We start from the raw sequence: 18,881 nt of genomic DNA on the forward strand, positions 1-18,881 counted from the left end.
GAAAACACTTCCAGATTGGCAGAGATGGGAGTTGATTTAAGAGTTGTGTGCAGCAGCAGCAGATATTCTGCAGACTAAATTTTGTGTATGCTAGAAAAAAACTGTGGATGTATTGTAGGTTTGTTGTTTACACTGTAGTATCTCACAAGGGGTAATTCTTTCCATGTTAGAGCAATCTATTGAGATCCAACAACGATTACATGGGCTTTGAATACAGTATAAAAACAATCCGATATGAAACAGCAACCTTCTCTTGCCAATAAAAAGACACAGTTGCAGTTACATACCTGAACGGTCTAGGCTACTTGAGGGAACAGGGAACATGGTTCCTCCCCAGCTTCATTGATAAACTCCCCTTCGAACCTGTGTTGCTATTCCCCAGGTGTCTTCTTCCCATTCATTTCCTTCAAGCATCCAAATGAGCTAGTCTCATTTATTTTATTAGCTGATCTTATCTGTTCAGCAGGACAGCTCTTGTTCCTCAAAAAAAAAAAGGTATTCTCTTGAGACTAGGATGTGTCTAAGGGACAGATCCTCTGTCAGAGGTCATGGATCTCTGGTTAACACGTTGTCTTCCTAGTGCTACAGAATAAAGTCAGACAGATCCAACCTCTCTCCAATGACTAACAACTCCAATAAATCTTTCTTCCTTGTTCATTCCCATCCAGATGGGTTCCTTGTTGCTGAAGCAGTTGCAACATATCAGGCAGCCACAGCAGAAACTGATCAGGAAAGAAACAAGGTGATCCTTTTTTTTCTACATTCATTTTGGAAGAACGTATTTTGTGATAAAAGAAAGGTCTTCAGAAGACAAATTTTCTTTTACTGTAGTAAGAATTAAGTCAGCTGAATTAGAAACTTGCAGGAGGCATACTCAAAACAGTGACTACACTCCCACTGCATGGTTAAGTAGCAGAGCTCTTTGCTGAAGGATCTTATGCATCCTAGAAGTTCATACAGGTTCAAAAAGCATTATCACATATTAATGGAACTAAAAAGAACCTTTAGGCTATTATAAAATATGAGAGTACCACCACAGGTTCAGGAACTCCATGAAAAAAAAATGTTAGGTACTAGGAAAATACCCTTAAGAACCCCACATAATATACTTGCAAAGTTCTTAATAGTGCTCCTTGGCATCTGGAGACAGGTTTCTAGACAAAACTTTTGTTTGAAATGGTACCACTGTCCTTGGTGTTTATGTTTCCAAAGAAAGAATTGCTTTACTTTGTATTCAGGTACTCTGTTATAAAGAAAATTATAACAGAACATATGAATCTTGAGCAGTTTGATCTGAGCTCAGTTCATCTTCAACGTATGATGAAAGTTGACTAAATCAGGGGTTACTGCCAGCCAGTGCCAGCTGTAGCCATAGCATCAAGCTACTTCCAACAGGATGTAATGGAACATGTGGAATAGCTGGAACTGAGCGAGAGAGGTTTCCTTCATGAATCTAACCAGAAAGATCCCAAAGGAACTGTAATATATAATTTTCCCTAAATTATCAAGAAGCTTCCTTACTGACAGGATTATGCACACATTATATAATGATGTGATATCAAGAATACAAAAAATCTCTAACTTGTGACCAGTTGATTACCCTTTGGTGGAAAAGAAGTAGCTGGCTCCTCCAAGGACAGAGGCTGGAGTAGAGAACAGAAGGCAGAAAGAAGAATTAAGAAGACAGATTAGAATGGCTAGAGGAGAACAAACAGGGACAAATTAACACATGAAGGACAGGTGCATGTAAAAAATTCTGCTGAGTAGGAGGCTTATGTACTGAAACCCTGACGTAATGGGTAAAGAGCAGTACAGCTCAGGCATTTGGCCTGCTCTGTAAATACTATATTCTGAAAAAGAAAGAGCTTGAAGACATGGCATGACTCGGCTTTGAGTTAACCAGGGATAGAGGGTGGATCATCGTAAACAATAAGCCTAGACCAAATTCCCCCTCCAAGACTAAAATATTTTACTCCAAATACTTTACTCCAATAAAGATTAAAATATTTTACTCCAAATATTTTAAGCAGGAAAAAAGAGCTGCTGTACAGGTTAGAATGCTTTCTAAAATAAATAAACAATCTTAAAATGTTTAAGCAAAACAGAGTAAGATTACAAGCATGTCTAAACAAATTTCCTTCTGCCCATAAACGAGTCCTTTCTTTCAGGCTTGGTCTTAGACCAGCAACATGGTGGTTTTCTGAGATGCAGCAAATGATCCATAGTCCCTCTTAAGAACCCAGGAATGTTTATTTCTATCACCTCTAGGACTTGACTATGCGTCTGTTCCCTCCTTCTCTCTGCAATGTCCTATCTTCACCTCTTGTTGAGCTCTCTCTCTGAGTGTCCCCACCACAAATACTGAAAACTTCTCTGCCTAAGCACAGTCCTTTAATCCCTGGGGCAAAGACACCTTCAGGCCTTTCTCTAAAGGTTCCTGACCCGATCAGTCTTTTTTAAAGAAACATGCTGTATAAACTCAAACAAATAAAGCAAATGTGACCCATTGCATGAGAATTACAAGTCAAAAGGATTTGGGAAATGGAAAGCTGCATGTGCCCTGAGGGTAAGTTCAACAGATGAGATGCCAAGAAAAATTACCAAAAACCTGGCCATAAAATCTGAAAACTTATTCTCCTAACTTGATTTATGCCAGTCAATTTTGTTATGTCTGTATTCACTGGATGTGCTAAAGGTTGAGTTTGTTCTATTTCTACCACAAAATGGAGATTACAACAAACTAAGAGAAATAACAGTGCTTTTCTAGACAGGGTAGATGTGAGGACAATTTTTGTAACTGTCTCTTATCGATGTCATAGTATAGTATATTCCAAAGGAACATAAACAGCACTCATCTCTACTACTGTTGTTGGCAGCGGTCTGTGCTAGATTCAGTGTCATATATATCATTGCCTGTCTGGAAGGTATCACAAAATTGACTTGTCCATAGCTTGCACGTTGCTATGGACATACAGTTTCAGAATTCTTAGCTCCTGAGGGGAAAAAAACCCAGATTTTATTTTCCAGCACTACCTGTTGTTCTTATTCCACAGTTCTCAGGAATCTTTTGTAGACCAAATCTGGTACTCTGGTTTAGTTCTGAATTTGAGTCTTCTGGAGGCACACATGGCCAGCCCAGGAAGAAACACCACTTCACAGAGCTCAGTGGGTTCCTGGTTTATAAAACAAGCATAAGGTGAGGTCCACACTACCTACCTACGGCCAGCAGGGGAGGGACTTTTTACAAGGGCACATAAGGATAGGACGAGGAGGAATGACTATAAATTGGAGGGGAGAAGATTTAGACTGGACATTAGAAAGAAATTCTTCATGATGAGGTTGCTGAGGCACTGGTAGAGGCTGCCCAGGGAAGTTGTGGATGCCCCCTCGCTGGAATTGTTCAAGGCCAGGTTGGATGCGGCCTTGGGCAGCCTGATCCAGTGGGACGTGGTGTCCCTGCCCATGACAGAGGGTGTAGAACTGGATGATCTTTAAGGACCCTTCCAGCCCAAACCATTCTGTGATTCTATGATAATTTTTTTATAAGCAATGTGATTAAAAAATGTGGAGCAACAGATACAACTATAGATTTTATTTTAGAGATTGTGTATATTAGATATTTATATTACAGATTTTTAACCAAATCAATGGTTCTAAGCTTTGGAAATCAATTCTGTCAGAAGCAGAAAGGTTGTATACCTCTGTCATTTATGCAGAGTGTAGGACAGCTTTAAGTTCACGTCAGTGAGGTTCTCTGTTGGATTTCCCTATCCTGATCACTTTGGGACTAATCTATCCTTCATCTCACAGAGAACAGCAGTGCAAAAAATGTAACACTGACATGAAAGAAGAATTGCATACCCCAGTGAAATGCCAGAGGGTAGAAAAAGTGGATGTTACAAATTAAATTGGAATTTGGCCAGAATTTCCTGGTTAAATCATGGAAGCTGTCAAAAAGAATTGAGAAGTATAACTAGAAAAGCAATGGCTAAAAAAGCAATGGCTAATATCCTTACACTTTTTTTTTTAAACCTAACCTCAGCTGAGAGCTATTCCAACTTAATTCATTTTAGGCCAACCCACCCCAGCATCCCAGAAAATGGAATTAGCAGTGGGCTAGCAGTAGCTGGAGCCAAAGATCACTTTTTTTACATCTAGCTAAAAGACATTAGCTAACATCAGTTGCTAAATGTTCCTTTCAAACATTTTTTTTTAATGCAAGAATGTTTTTAAAATACATTTCTGTGAAAGAGCATCTGTCTGCCCCAACAAACTATAAAAGATTCACAGTAAAATTTGTCCTTGATGCTGTTTCTGTGCATCAGTGACTACTCCTATTCGTGCACTGCTTGTGTGTACAAAACTTGTAAGTTCTTGATTTCTGTTGACATAGCTTCAGGATTACGTCAAGTATCAGCTGCTTTTCCAACCATACTGGCCTTATTTTTACAGGTAAAACTAGAACCAACAGACTTATGTGTATTGGGCGTGCACGGCAAGGTTGTGGTAACAGCAGGTGGGCGGTTACATGGGGGGCTTCTGTGAGTAGTTGCTAGAAGTTTCCCCTATGCCTGACAGAGCCAAGGCCAGCCGGATCCAAGACAGACCCTCTACTGGCCAAGGCTGAGCCCATCAGCAACAGTGGTACCACCTTAGTGATAAAATATTTAAGAAGGGGGAAAACTTGCTGTGCAACAGCAGCCAAAAGAGAGGAGTGAGAATATATGAGAGAAAACACTCTGCAGACCCCAAGGTCAGTAAAAAAAAAAGGTCTGAGAATGGAAAAAGATGTTTGCCTTAAAGCAACTGAAGATCACAAAACTACGTAGAAGACATGCAAAACCTCTTACCTCCAAAATGCAGGGGAATATGTAATAAATAATAATGGAATTAGTAAAATAATTACATGCTCTTGATGACTGATTTCTCAGGATATAAAGAAACTGTATTTTGGCCATTTCATCATGAGAAACCAAAACAAAAAAAAAAAACTTTTTAATATGGAATGATGCAATGCATATTATTTTACTTCTAATTTTACTTTATATATTAAAATACAATGCAAGGCTTTACTTTTCCATGAAATGCTTCCATAGAAATTCAGCTGTGGAACTTTCCAGCAACAAGGATTCTTGTTCCATTAAATATTGCAACAGATCGCTCTCTTTGCATGTTTAACTGTATCCCATTCCACTGACTCCAGTGGTGTCTTTTATTTTAGGTAATAAAAAACTTACCCTTGAATCCATACCAAAAATGCACGGATAGACCTGTAGGTGGACATGATAAATCCCACCTGACTTATACCTATAATGCAGGCATATGCATCTAAGGTAGCTGTCTGGTTTCCCTTTTGGAGATCTAGTCAATACAGTTAGAGCAGTCCACTGCAATTAATTTGATCAAACCCTGAGTGTTTGTTTTGGGGTGAGATGAATGATGACATAAAACCCAGGTAACACTGTTGACCCAAGTTCAGCCCAGTTACTCGTTCAGTCTCTGAAATAGGCTAGAGGCACAACAGCCTTGTCTCATTCAAGGACCACCTCTGGAAACACTCAGTAATTTATGGCCAATGTAAAGACACAACCCTATTCTAACACTATAATATATAGCCAGATTATTTTTTTCAGTCCATGACAGCAAAATCTTTTACCTAAATAATTGTCTTAAACGCGGGCTTTTGAAGAAAACTACAGATTCTCACCTCAAAACTACCATCTTAGTTTTTAAATAAAATTTTATAGTAGAAGAAAGAAAACAAAACAAAATACTCAAAAGCATAGTGTTGTCCTTAGAGGCAAGTCAAAAAGCAAAATCAGATAACATGAATCCACATCACACATCCGTATTCCATGCAAAACAAAAAGGATCAGTTACATAAAACAGGTCTGTACAAAAATTTTGCAGTGTTAGGCAAATTAAGAGATGCCATGCACTGCTTGGAAAAATAATTGATTTTGTTAGCTTAGAAAAATGACATTTCATGTTACACTTTACATTATGAGTACGGCTAGCAACTTCGATCCTGCAAAGGCAGTAATCTCCTGAGATGCAATAAACACTTGTGACCTTTGTTTCAGTAATAGGTTGGAGTAAGTCCCAAGTCAGCAAAAAGTAATGAAGCTTGCTATTTTTGTTGCTGCCCCATTGGCTAACATTTTATATTCCGATTGCAGAAAGTAGGTACAAATGTTGACATTAAATTAACATACGAATTTTCCAGGTAGAGCTTTAACCAAACTTAAATATACCTGTAGACTCTGTGTCAAGCTGTAAGTTTGCAACAACATACTCATAGAATAATAGACAGCTTTCATATTCCTCATACTAATCACCTGATACAATCTCAGCATGCAGCATTCTGCTTGATACTTACGCTTTTTACACAAGATTTGATTCTGGCTTCATTTTTTTTAAAAATCATGCATAGGCAGACTGAACTCAACGCAGCCACACCACAATAAAACCAGTGTGCTGGTGTGACACAAGTCAGACCTCATGCATTTACCTGAGTACAACAAACCTCACAGGCTGATGAGGATCCATGTCTTGGAATAACATGGTAACAAGCTTCTCCTTTTATACCTCTACAATGCTTTGTCCCTAAACCTGGAAAAGGTGTTCTGAAAATGCAAACTGTAAACTTAGTTTTATATGCATCTATGCAATTCACAGAAAAGTAACAGTAGTAACAATAGTTTAGTTGGACTTGATAATCTGAAGGGTCTTTTCCAACCTAAATTATACTATGATTCTTTTTTTTTTCCCATTATTTAATTCTCAAGACAGCTAAGTTGGCATCATCGGCCTCCCTGCCCCCTTGAAGATGGCAGATAATGGAAAAACTGAAATGCAAACATCCTGGAACAAAAATATAGGACATACAAAAAAAAAAAAAAAAAGATTTGTTAGAGAATGTCTAGCAAATAATCAAAACTGGTTTTATTTTATGAGTCTCTTGTTAAAAACATAAATTAATAGTGACAGTATTTAGATATAAGATACAGTTAGCTTCTGCCTACACATATGAAAATTCCCATTTTAGCTACTCAATGAAATACTAGATTTTGTTGAAATACTAATGTGAAATAAAACATTTAGTCGTGAGTGTGAAATAAAATTGATATATCTTAACAGATGATGGTTTGTTATTTTGAAAAAGTTGTAGTAGCCCACATTATAGTGGAAAAAAAGAGCTGTTATTTTGCAAATTTCGTAAGCTGGTATTGATGTCATTTAGAAGTACAGACGTTTTCATTATTTAACTAAGTTTTGTTTAGTCTTCTTGAAAAATAAAAGCACATATACATGAGTTCTATATATAGAACTTGTACAAGTTCCTATGCAAAGGAACTCAAAATCCCACTTCTCAGATTTTGAAAACTAAAATCGAAAAATAAGATAGCGCCAAATTATTACAAATGTTTACAGCTTGCTATGAAATTACTTTTATAAAATAATTGATTTTCCAGTAAGTATTTTGTTGCTTACCAGATCAATACATATTGTAGGCTCACAGACCTCCAAAATGCAATGAAAAATTAGGTTGGGAAAATATTTCTCCCCACATGAAATCCTAACTCCACTGATACAACAGACAAGGCCACTGCCAGAGTTAGCACAATCAGATTTCCAAGCATGAACAATTAAGTTTTTTTTTACTAGTGAAGGTTTACATTGTATGAACGTGTTCGTGCATGTCTGTGTCTATAGAAAGATATGTCATACTATGAACAGGACTATAGATGATGTCTAAATAGCTATTAAAATTTTGAACACACCTTTATGTTTCAGAAATCAAGTTTGAAGGAAACTGCAATAGTTCTGGTTAATGCAGCAATGTCAGTTTCAACTCGCTGCCTTCTCTGGTGCCTTTTACAGGAATGAAAAGTAGCAGCATGTTTGTGTGTACACACAGAATTAAATTTATAGGAAAGGCTAAACAAGATGAAAATTTAATAAAGAAAACACAGATACAGATTTTTTCACACAGACGTCCCTAATACCATGCTGAGAATTGAGATTCTATGGAATGTGGTCAAGGAACCTGTTATACTGAATCAGAAGTTGGACTCCTCGCTTAGCTACTGGTAAAGGACTTTATGTCAGGAAATAATTGCATGTTGAGGAATTTCATTCCACTATGCCCATCACCATTAGACTAACAAGTACAAGAAGGTTTAGAGGTATTAAACTGAGCTTTCTGACTTCACACCTGTACAGAGACATCCTGTTTCCATGCAATTTCTTGAAATTCTACAGATTCTTTAAGGTCACTTTACAGTGTACTGCAGCTGTTGAGTTATTACATCACATTTCCCAGTCAACATGTTCAGTGTGGCATGTATAAGACACCTGAGTAATCTTAGTTTTAGAACTTCGCAAACTAAATGACAGATCACAAGAGTAATTTTGTTCCAGTTTTAGAATACCAGATGTAAAATCCACTCTATTTTACTCAAATTAAAAGAAAACAAAAGATCTGGAAGAAAATGACTCATGCATCAACTCACTTAATTAGGAGTGCTAGTAATGAGGTATCAGAATTAGCTGCTTTTTTAGTTATCCCCAAATTAAATATAAACTGGCAGCATAAAGACAAAACATGTTCCAGAACTCAAAATTGACTAACGTTTTTTTCTCATGCTCTTCAAGCAAAATAAAACAATTAAAAAATAAGCATTTGCCAATAAGTACATATAGAAATGTCAGCCTCCAAAGTGATTCACCTTCAGAATCACAGTAATACACTAAATGGGCACTCTTACCTGCAGCCTAAACATTTATCTATTTGTCATTTCTTCTGGTGATGTAACGCCAAGGCTGAAATTTGAACATCTGATCTATTTGTTAGAATCCATTGTACCAGTTAGCACTCCATAGCTGATGTGCTGTGTATCACCAATGGAATTATTTCAAGTCCAGTATTCAGTGCACATGCACACAACAGTTTCCCAAATATGGAATATGATTAAGTCTAAATCAAAGTGAGCAAGTCTCTTGCAACAAGAGATTACATGAAGTGGGACTGAAGTCTGCTGATTAATATATTCAGGAGCTTTTTTTTCTAACAGAACGTCCATTAAAGTGTGAGTTGTGTGTCCTTAATTGCTATAATTGCACACGTGTGGATGAAGGTAACGATTGTTCAGTTGCCATTATAACACATGATCCTTCTCTTTCCCCTGAGAAAATGTACCCAGATTCCTTAAATGAAGCCAGAGGATATAAGGTTTGCATATTGAATAAAAAAACAAAAACAAAAAACACACGACTGCTCAACTCTATAAAAGGCTGTCACTCTAGTGAAGTTTAAGAAATTACTAATATTCTGGAAAAATTAAGTGTTTCTTCACTTTGTTACTTGATTTTTCCATTTTCACAGGATTTTTTAATCTAGCAATTAAAAAAAATTTGTCCCATTTTTTTAAAATTTTGATGATTAGTCTTTTGCTAATTTACAGACCTCTAATCAATCAATGGACAACATGCTAACTGATTCACATTCCATGGCTAGTGAGACTCACCACAGATGTAGCTCACATTGACTAAGGTTTCTGCATTTTCTAGCTTTATGACTGCACTGGAGACCTTTCCAGTGAAGACTAAACAAACAAGTCCATGGTTTCCAACAGACTTATTGACATTCTGTTAGTCAGAATGTAACAAAAATACTGCCAGCTACATGATGTCTTCATGGTTGCAGCTGTTTGGATGAAATTGTGTTTTCAGTGCTGCACCCGGCAGTGAAAGCCTCATTAAAAATGGTGCACTCATCGAGCTCCATACACAAAATAAGTTATGCCACAGATGCAAACTGTTCCCTTGGCCAGCAGTAAAACACAGCTCAACTTTATCTTTTTCCACAAAGTACAAAACTGGGTCACTGGTGGTTTTCGTGAAGAGCCTAATGCCAGAACATAAATTCGGCTGGCTGCCCAGTTCAATGTTTGTTTAACAATGTGAGTGACACACAAATCCACATTTGCAGAATGATACTGTGTGATCACCTCTAGCAAATTTTGGTATCACTCCTCAGAAATATTTTAGATGTTAGCAACTGTTTGTACTGAGGGACATTTGATATTGACATACTGAAGAAATATACTTTGTAATATAAGGGGTTTGAGGTTCTAGATTAAGTATCTAGGCAGATCTCCTAAAATATTTGTAGCCTTTTTTTCTGCCAGGAATCAATAATATTTAAGGGTTATTGTAGCCTATCCTGTACTATTTAAAAGTCTATACTTTACTATTTTCCTTTATAAACTGATAATAGAATGAATTTAGAATAGCATTTTGAATTTCATAAAATATGAATTTTAAAATAGCACTTAGAAAACAAAGACAAATGTAGCAAGACTCATGTACTTTTGCCTGTGGCTTAATATTTAAAGTTTGTGACCTGATGTTACTTTACCAAATAGGTTATATTTTAGTAAACGGATAAGAGTGGCAGAATTCATATGAAAATAGATTATAGGAAACAATTATCTTCAAAATTAATATCATTCCCTAGGCATATGGACTACCAAAATTATTAAACTGGGATAAGTGAAGAAATGGTATGTCTACTGACATGCTAGCGCACTGTAGGTGGTTGATGAGAAAAGCATTCTAAGATCAAAACAACTTTGGTTTCTCTGAAGACAGATTAATATAACAGACAACTCAGGAACAATTCAAGCAAAACACCTATTAAGGGGACATGTTTCTGAACAAAGGTAGCAGAATTGTCCCCAAAAAAAGTATTTTATGCAGTTCTTGTACTTAAATGAAGTATTTTAACAAAAACATATTAACAATCGTGTTAAAAAATATTTAGTTCCAAATAGTAACAATATATAAATAGGTACCTGAATAAAATTCTAGAAATTTTCAAATTACTATGATTGCATATTTTCTCAAAGCTCATAATATTACAGATTTTGCCACTATTAAGGCAAGAGAAAGCAAAATCTCATCCTTCCAGCCTGAGAAATGGCAGATGTGCAACTTTAGCTTTAGAAACACAAGAGCTATTGTTGTTAACACAAATAATAAATGCTGGATGTTGCTATATTTATAACCACAGCAATTTCTTTCCTTTTTGTTCTCAACATTCCCAGAGGCATTAGTTTACAGTTTTTTGAAAGACTAAGGTAATCAGATTCTGCTTTGCCATACTTCTGTATACAGCATTAAAATGTTCTTCAGATTTAAAATCTAATTTACTTCTATACAAAGAAAAGCAAAACAGTTCATCCAACAGCCTAGACATGCTTACAGTAGAGTTGAGATGAATTGCACCAGAGTAAAGTATTTTAGTATGCAAAAAGAACAATTTATCCAAGACGGAATCTTACTTCGATGTAAATACTACGTCTAAAGGATTTTTTTAAATTAAGGCACCAAGTTTAAAAGTACTCTGAAATTTAAATTTAATCATGAGCTGCTTTCCATTCCTCCTACTACTAGTTGTCCTCTGCATCTGCTTCTAAATTCTACAACTGGATCAAAACCACAGGATTTTGTGACGTCCTCCTGCACACCCATTTTTGACAAGGCTGCATCCCCAGATGTTGGCCTGCTGCTCATGTTAACTTCAGTATCAATAACTTCTGTGAGGTGAAGGCAGGGCTTAGAGACTATGTATTACTAAAACACTTCAAACATGAAGAGATTAACAAAGCCATGGCAAAATTTGACTGTAACTAGCAGTCCCACATAAATTTATGAATTAATTCCTCTGCATATATTAGATATGAGAATGTATCCAGGCTTCATACTACTAATTTTTAGCCATAAATATGGTATCAGTGTTACAAAAATACCTACTTGTTACTACTTTCAAGATAATATTGGCATTTTCATTCACAAAAAATCTATTCAGTGCTACACAGTGCAGAGACTATGCCTTGAAAGCCAGAGATAAACTGATGTGCAGATTCCTTAGGTCAAAAGTGTATTTCAGAATGGTATTTGTTATAGGAAATTTTATTATATATTCTTTATATTCTTTGGTGTGATAGCTAGTAAAAATGTGGCTGAGGTTTGAATTTCCAAGGAGTACTTTCACCATCACCAGAAATTGGTTTCCCTCAAAAATCTAGGAAGTAAATGTTAAGAAAATTGCTTTGTTTTTATGTTGTAAAGTTTGGGGGTTATGTTGGGCTAACTTTTGTTTTTATTTTGATGGTTCTTCTTAGGATGATATAATAACAATACATAGTTTTGAAAGTTTAGGGAATGGCACCTCAAAAGTAATTAAGAATAAGCACTCTTAAGTCTGTTATAAAACATTAAGGAACTGAAGGGCACAACATTTAAAGGTTTTTCAAGTGACAAATATTTGATGCTGAAAATAAAGGGCCAGTGCATTTTTGAAAGCACAATATTGAACCACTGTATTTCAGTAAGTGTTATAAAAAACGGACGCCTGATATCAGCTTGCTCAGTCTGTATGTACTTAGTCCATACCTACAAAGATGCCACATTTACCAAATGTTGAACAGAACAAAGAAACAAACTACCATTTTTAGGTGTGATACCACATTTTTTGATTATCGGGCAAGAATTGAGAACAGGCCATTAAGGTGTTAAAGTCTAAAAAAAAAAATCTGGAATATGTAAAATGTTTTATTAAAAATTATCTGGTTTTCTACTCTAAAAACTGAAATTGGTCAGAAGAATATTATTTCAAGCCAATATGGAAAAAATATTATTTCTTAAACCAGAAAGGGACAGTTTCACATAAAGTCATAAACGAAAATTTAGCCTTCAATAAAAAGGAAACAAAACTCACTTTGTAATTTTAACCTCTATCAAAGGTAGAAAAGAGATGAATATTACATGCTATCTGGGCTGCCAGACCAAAAGGGTAAATTTACTTTTAAGTAAGAGTTTCCTGGCTTTGGAGTCCATAAGTCTAATCATTAAGAATTCCCCTCACACTTTTTTTTTGTAGTTTGACTTCTTCATTTCTTTTCTCCCCAACCTTTTAGAAAATTTAAACAAGGGATACAAAACTGCTATAAACCCAGTCACACGGTCAAAGGCAAACATACTAAGCACTGAGCATATTTAAAGCCTTAAAGCCAAGATTTTTCACCTAGTAGTCACTTCTGTCCTGCATTGTACAAAAATCAATTCAATACTTGATGCAATAGTGAGGGAGTTCAGACTGCTTATCCATAGCTTCTTAACACTATAAAGCAGTAGCCATACCGTTTTCAGGAAATATACTTCAAATTTCTGAGTTACAAGTGAGGAAAACATGCATAAATACATAAAATGGTAAGAGCAAGCAATTTCCAGATTTTTACAAATTCTTTAGAATGAAGAGAGGGCATCATTTTTCTGCGTGTTATTTCTCAGTTCAGACCCTTCAACTCCTACTAATTTACCAACAGGCAACTTACCTCAAAAATCATTTCAACTTCAGTAAAGTGAGTTGGGCATACATTTATCCATCAGCAATCCATCAGACCTTATTACAAGATGAGGTGTTTTGAGAGCATGATTTACTGTTTTATAATATATTTTTTAATTACTTATCTATATTTTTAGCCATAGTTTGTAGGGACCATAAAATCTGCAAGCTAGTAGCATTTTATTTTGCAGGGTTTTAACGTTTCTCCAGACAAATCAGCTAAAATATTTTAAAAAACATATTTCCAGCTGTGCTCTGAGCTAATAAAAAAAAAATTACAAATGTTGGATGCACTTGAAGTGAGTTTAGTTTATGGCAACTGTGACTTGAGCTAAAACCCGCTTCATGGCATCCACAATCTTTGTAGACCATGACACAAACATGTTTCTATTTGCCCTGCCTTGTCCGGAGTAGGAGTTTATTTGTTTATGTTTTTGTCTTGGCCCTGTCATTGCTGTTGAGATCAGAAGAGATGGATGTGCCTATTTTGCTTTCTTGACCTTCTGTATGAACAGATGAGCTAGAAGTCAGAAAAAAGCCAATGCCAGCACTTTGCAAAAGGAAAAACAAACTTTTAAAAGCAAATTAGATTTTTTTAATGTTAAGTAATTTTAGTTATAGAACATGAAAGGGAAATTAATTCAATTTTTCTTTTTACTTCCTTGTCTGATTTTGATGTTCTCAGCATGAAATTGTGTTTGAAATGGGCTGAATACAAGGCAATTTTCAAGTAAGCACACTGTCCAGAGAACCCACAAGGACTGCAGAACAGTTCAGAAAATTGAAAGAAAAAATATCCCAGTTTCAGGTGGCACATAGCGCCTGCAAATTATGTCTGAGACACCTACATGCTAAAAAAGACAGTGTCAGAGAAGAAGTAGGCTTCCTAAATATGAAAGAAGCCTACAAACCAAAATAGTTTCAATGGTCTTCATGTTGCTACAGTACTCTGACAGATTTGGAAAATTTTTTAAGGCACAGGAGTAGCAAATTCAGCAAGAATTCTGCTGTGATGTTCTGTTTGAGACCACAATAACAGAATTGTACCCAATTTGTTTAGAATAGAGATATCTGAACAAATAAAAACGTGCAATACTGTACTTCTGTAACATTTTAAAAACAATATGACCCTTCTGATAGAGAACAAAACAGAGTAAAAAAATTATCATTAAACCTTGCTATTAAAATTGTCACAGCCACATAGCAGCCCTTCAACATACTTATTACAGATGGGTGAGATATATGTACTGTTGAATGCTTTTCTAGAGGTGATCTTATAAAACTGTTTTGATCAGAATTATAATTCTAAACAGCTTTTAACAGATACATGCTGAACCTGAAATCATGGCACACATTTCCACTAATTTTGAGGAAAGTTGGTTTTGTGTAATATTTGTCACTTCTTTCTTAAATGGCTGTTGCAAACTGTTTGATAGGAATGGTTGGACTCGATGATCCGGTGGGTCTCTTCCAACCTGGTGATGCTATGATTCTATGAAAAACCTAAAAATCACAAATGTGTCTGCACAACACTATATAATGACTCTCATAATAAATATTAGGACAAAGGTTATTTTTAAAATATTTTTTCATTATTAATATTGTTATTAAATGTGATAAAACCCCAAATGTTAGAACTAGTCCTGTACAGGGATAAATAACCTCACAGCAAAAATTAATGTCACAGGTCTTTCATTTCATAACATTTCAGGAATACAATACATTTAGTTTAGGAGTATTGTAGAAACAAATACAAAAGAAGAGCATAAAACTAGAAAACTAAATTACATAAATTATCACAAGAGTACATTAGACTCACTTTTGGTGCTCTTTCATTTAAGTGTTTGGCAATAGCTGAATCATTAAGGGTGCATCACTCCTATAGCAGATGGAATTACTACCGTTCAAAACCAAAAAAGAGTGGAACAGAATTTACCACAGGGAAAGGTGGTGTGCTTTGGTAAAATGTTCTACTGGTTCCCTCTTTCTGCTTGCTGCTTCATTTCACTGACAGTAATATTAATGGAATCTTCCTCGATGGCACTTGTATCAAAAGGAACCATTCTTCTCCGAAGTGCTAGAAATAAATCAGACAAAAGAATTAATTCAACATCTTCAGAGAAACAAATCCATTTTGCAGGCTGACAATCAGCGTTTATATGAAACATATTTCAGTATACAATATTATCATTTACACAGCAAGTAATATGGTACTAATAAATATGCAATATAAAACTATAAACACTATGAATTGAGAAGCTGACCTCTTTTTCTAGAAAAACAGATTTTAATGCTACATATTACAAACGTGGCAAAGGGCTTACACAGAAGAAATGTAAACTGCACTTTTTATATCTGATAATTGAACTAACACTTGCATTTAATTTTCCAGCATTTTTTAAATAAGACAAAACAAACCACTCAAAGTTCACAAAGGAATATCTGTACCAATAGCATTGACTAAAGGCAACAAGTGACACTGAATAGATGTTCATAGGATGCCATGCTGTGTATATACCTTCGCAGCAGGGTGCATGTATAATACTTATTTCTAAATACATTATAACACATCAAAAATGTTGACAATATGAATTGACAGAACATCTCACGATAAAGAGCTGGAGGAAAAAAATCCAAACACCCAAGCATCTAGCAATAATTTAACGAAAGGCAGAAATTAAGGGGAAGAAAGTGGATACTGACTTATACAACGTAGCCTTCTTCTAAGGGCCTTCCTGACATCCTGAGTGTGTAAGGTAAGTGGTCCTTCCTGATTGTTTGTAATACCCAGAGTGAATTTTTAAATAGATGAGTTAAATTGTAGCAGTATATAATCAGCTGTTATTTAAGAGGGAGCAAATCTTCACAATTTGATTAGGAGGAGTGCGATGTTTTCACTTTCAGGAAGAGAATGAAATCACCATACTTGGGACATTAGTAAAACAGTGAGATATCAATTTTCAGCATGAAATTCTCAGCATTTGTCCAGAACTATGCTACTGTATGCTCTTTCAATAGTGCCTCCTGCAGTCAATATTCAATGTAAAGTGAAATATCATAAAGAAAATTCATTGCTAAACCAAATTTGCATTTTGAAAGCAAAGCTGTCAAGTTTCCAAACATTCCAGGTTCTTATGCTTGAGCAGCCTTGGAAGTGTTTGTTCTAGAATGCTGTCCCATTACATCATAATATTACAATGTATTTTTACTTTTAATTTATTTATTTATAAATGTCAATATAAATTGTCTTAAGAACTTACGAAAAAGTATACATAGACGGATAAAGACATAAATCAGCATACATTGCAGGAGTTAATTGTTACAACAACAGAACTTCTCAACTTGCTTTTATTCAACCATGATATCATTCCTACTATACACCATGTTGACAGAAGAGTGTGTCATCAGAGCCAAAGAGTTAGAGAAGACTGTGGTCACAGTTACAGAAGTCAGGGAACACTGGTGGCTGTTTTCTTCTCTGTAAAGTCACAGTTTCTGAAGCCCTGGAACATAAATTCCCAAGAAAAATAGAAAGCCTAAAAGCCACATGGCTTCTGGGAAACCATCCAGGTTAAAACCTTGAAGTGACGAACTGTACAAAGAGAATGGCAAGATTCAGTTTACAAAGCATGTGTAATTCTAAGGACCTTTGCAATACAAAATTTAAGAAAAATACAGTGGCCATGAAAAGCAATTTCAGAGGATTATTCTTTAGATAACAACTAGTAATGACTTTTTAGACAAGCATTGTGGTCTGATAGCAATACAGACTGCAAACTATGGCTAATGAATGCTTCCTTGTATGAATTATTTTCTCAGTTAAACCTCTTCCTTTCTAAGAAAATGGGCATAGAAAAAAAAAGCTCATTCGCACAGAATCTTTAAAATAGCTTGTTATGGGAAAGCTATATATAAAGTTATAATTGTAGAAATTATAGCCAAAACATAAAGACCAGACATAACCCAGAATGTTTATTACTTTTCCTTTTAACTGCTTGCTGTGTTGCCAATTTTTGCTAAATTTATATGGAAGCAGATTGTTTTTCCCCTATCTATTTTTTTCATACTTTCTTCAAATTATTTTAAACTTAAATCCTAGGATTCCCCGTGTAGCTAAATTAAATCATCATATCAAAGTTGTTTGCTCTCCTCCCTGGTGATCTCTGCAAGTCATAAGAGATTCACATTGGGATGGAAGCTTCTAGTATTACTTATTGACTCTATAATCTGTAAGCTTTCAGGAATATAAGAGAGATGGAGTGGGGAAACATTAAATCACAAAGACTTGCAAAAGCTTATGAAGCTTATTTAGCTCCAAAGGCTAAATTAAAAAAGTCCATTCTTCTGTTTCTGCAGAAGTAAAGAGATTAATCAGTCACAGAAAATAGATTATGACATTTATAGGTAGATTTATTAAAAGCTAAAAGATGTTTGGGAGTAAAAGACTTCAAATTATACTTTGCTGTCGAAGTCTTAAATTATAACTAATTAATATCATTACTGAAATTAAAAGTTCATGGCACTAATATGACCAACCTGACTGAAATAGTTGATTTTATCATTTGCCTGGCAATTACAAGAAAAGTTCCTTAATGTTAAAACAATTGCAGAGTTTTCACTGTCCTCAAGAACTATAGCAACAACTCTGAAATACACAATCGACTGCTGGAGATGAGGCTCAGCATACAACATTCAGTCACTAAACAAAGTTTATGGAGTAATTCAAATATCTTAGTGCCATAAAGTATCACAGACATCCAACAATGGTTGCAAAAGATTATGGGATCCATGGGACACCTATGCCTTCCTGGAATGACAGCTAGAAGCATACTCTAGGACACCTAAAATGACATCAGGCATCTTCAACAGGCACCTGACTTGTTTTCATACTTACTAAGTATAAAGAACGTAACTGCACTAACTCTTAGAAGAAAAGAATCAGCAGTGAGAAATTAAGAAAACCACCTTCATTCTACCAAAGTTAAATAAAATCAGAGATAGGAAACATATTCCACGCCTACTTCTCTCGTTTAGTCTCAGAACATTTTGACTAATGGATTTTTATAAAATACAAGGAAGAAACCAAAACTGTAAAGACTGTTGCATCCAATTTGTTTCCCTTAATAACAAATAGGAAAAAGATAAACACATTCACTGTTTATTGGCTTGAGTTCTAAAAAAAACCCCAATTATTATTTTTTTTAGACTAGCTGTTTAAAATCTGTGCAAAAGAAAATACTAAAAATACTCTCTGCACCATTCTGAGACTTGGAAACTACAAAATATGATTAATGTAATTAATGATGTGAAAAATACATTTCTTAAAGTTTTAAGCAAGAAAAACATAGTCCCTTAGCCATGCCTGAGCATGGTTTCAAAAGCGGCCTTCCTCAGATGCTGAAGACTTTGCATATATCTCACAATACTCAACGTTGAATCACTACTCTCATTCACCACGTACTTTTTT

General features: G+C 35.3%; 1 protein-coding gene across 1 annotated transcript in view; it reads right to left on the reverse strand.

Moving 5' to 3' along the window:
- Window positions 1–617: 617 nt before the first annotated feature.
- CEP128 (centrosomal protein 128) overlaps window positions 618–18,881 on the reverse strand; it is a 135,184-nt gene continuing 116,920 nt past the window's right edge. The window contains exons 24-25 of the mRNA XM_069858630.1: window positions 15,351–15,491; window positions 618–722 (exon numbers count right to left, since the gene is read on the reverse strand). Of these exons, the coding sequence (XP_069714731.1) occupies window positions 15,385–15,491 (107 nt within the window). The 3' untranslated portion in view covers window positions 618–722; window positions 15,351–15,384. The remainder of the gene's footprint in view (window positions 723–15,350; window positions 15,492–18,881) is intronic.

Source organism: Phaenicophaeus curvirostris, chromosome 5, assembly GCF_032191515.1.
Source record: "Phaenicophaeus curvirostris isolate KB17595 chromosome 5, BPBGC_Pcur_1.0, whole genome shotgun sequence".
In the NCBI taxonomy this organism is placed as follows: Eukaryota; Metazoa; Chordata; class Aves; order Cuculiformes; family Cuculidae; genus Phaenicophaeus; species Phaenicophaeus curvirostris.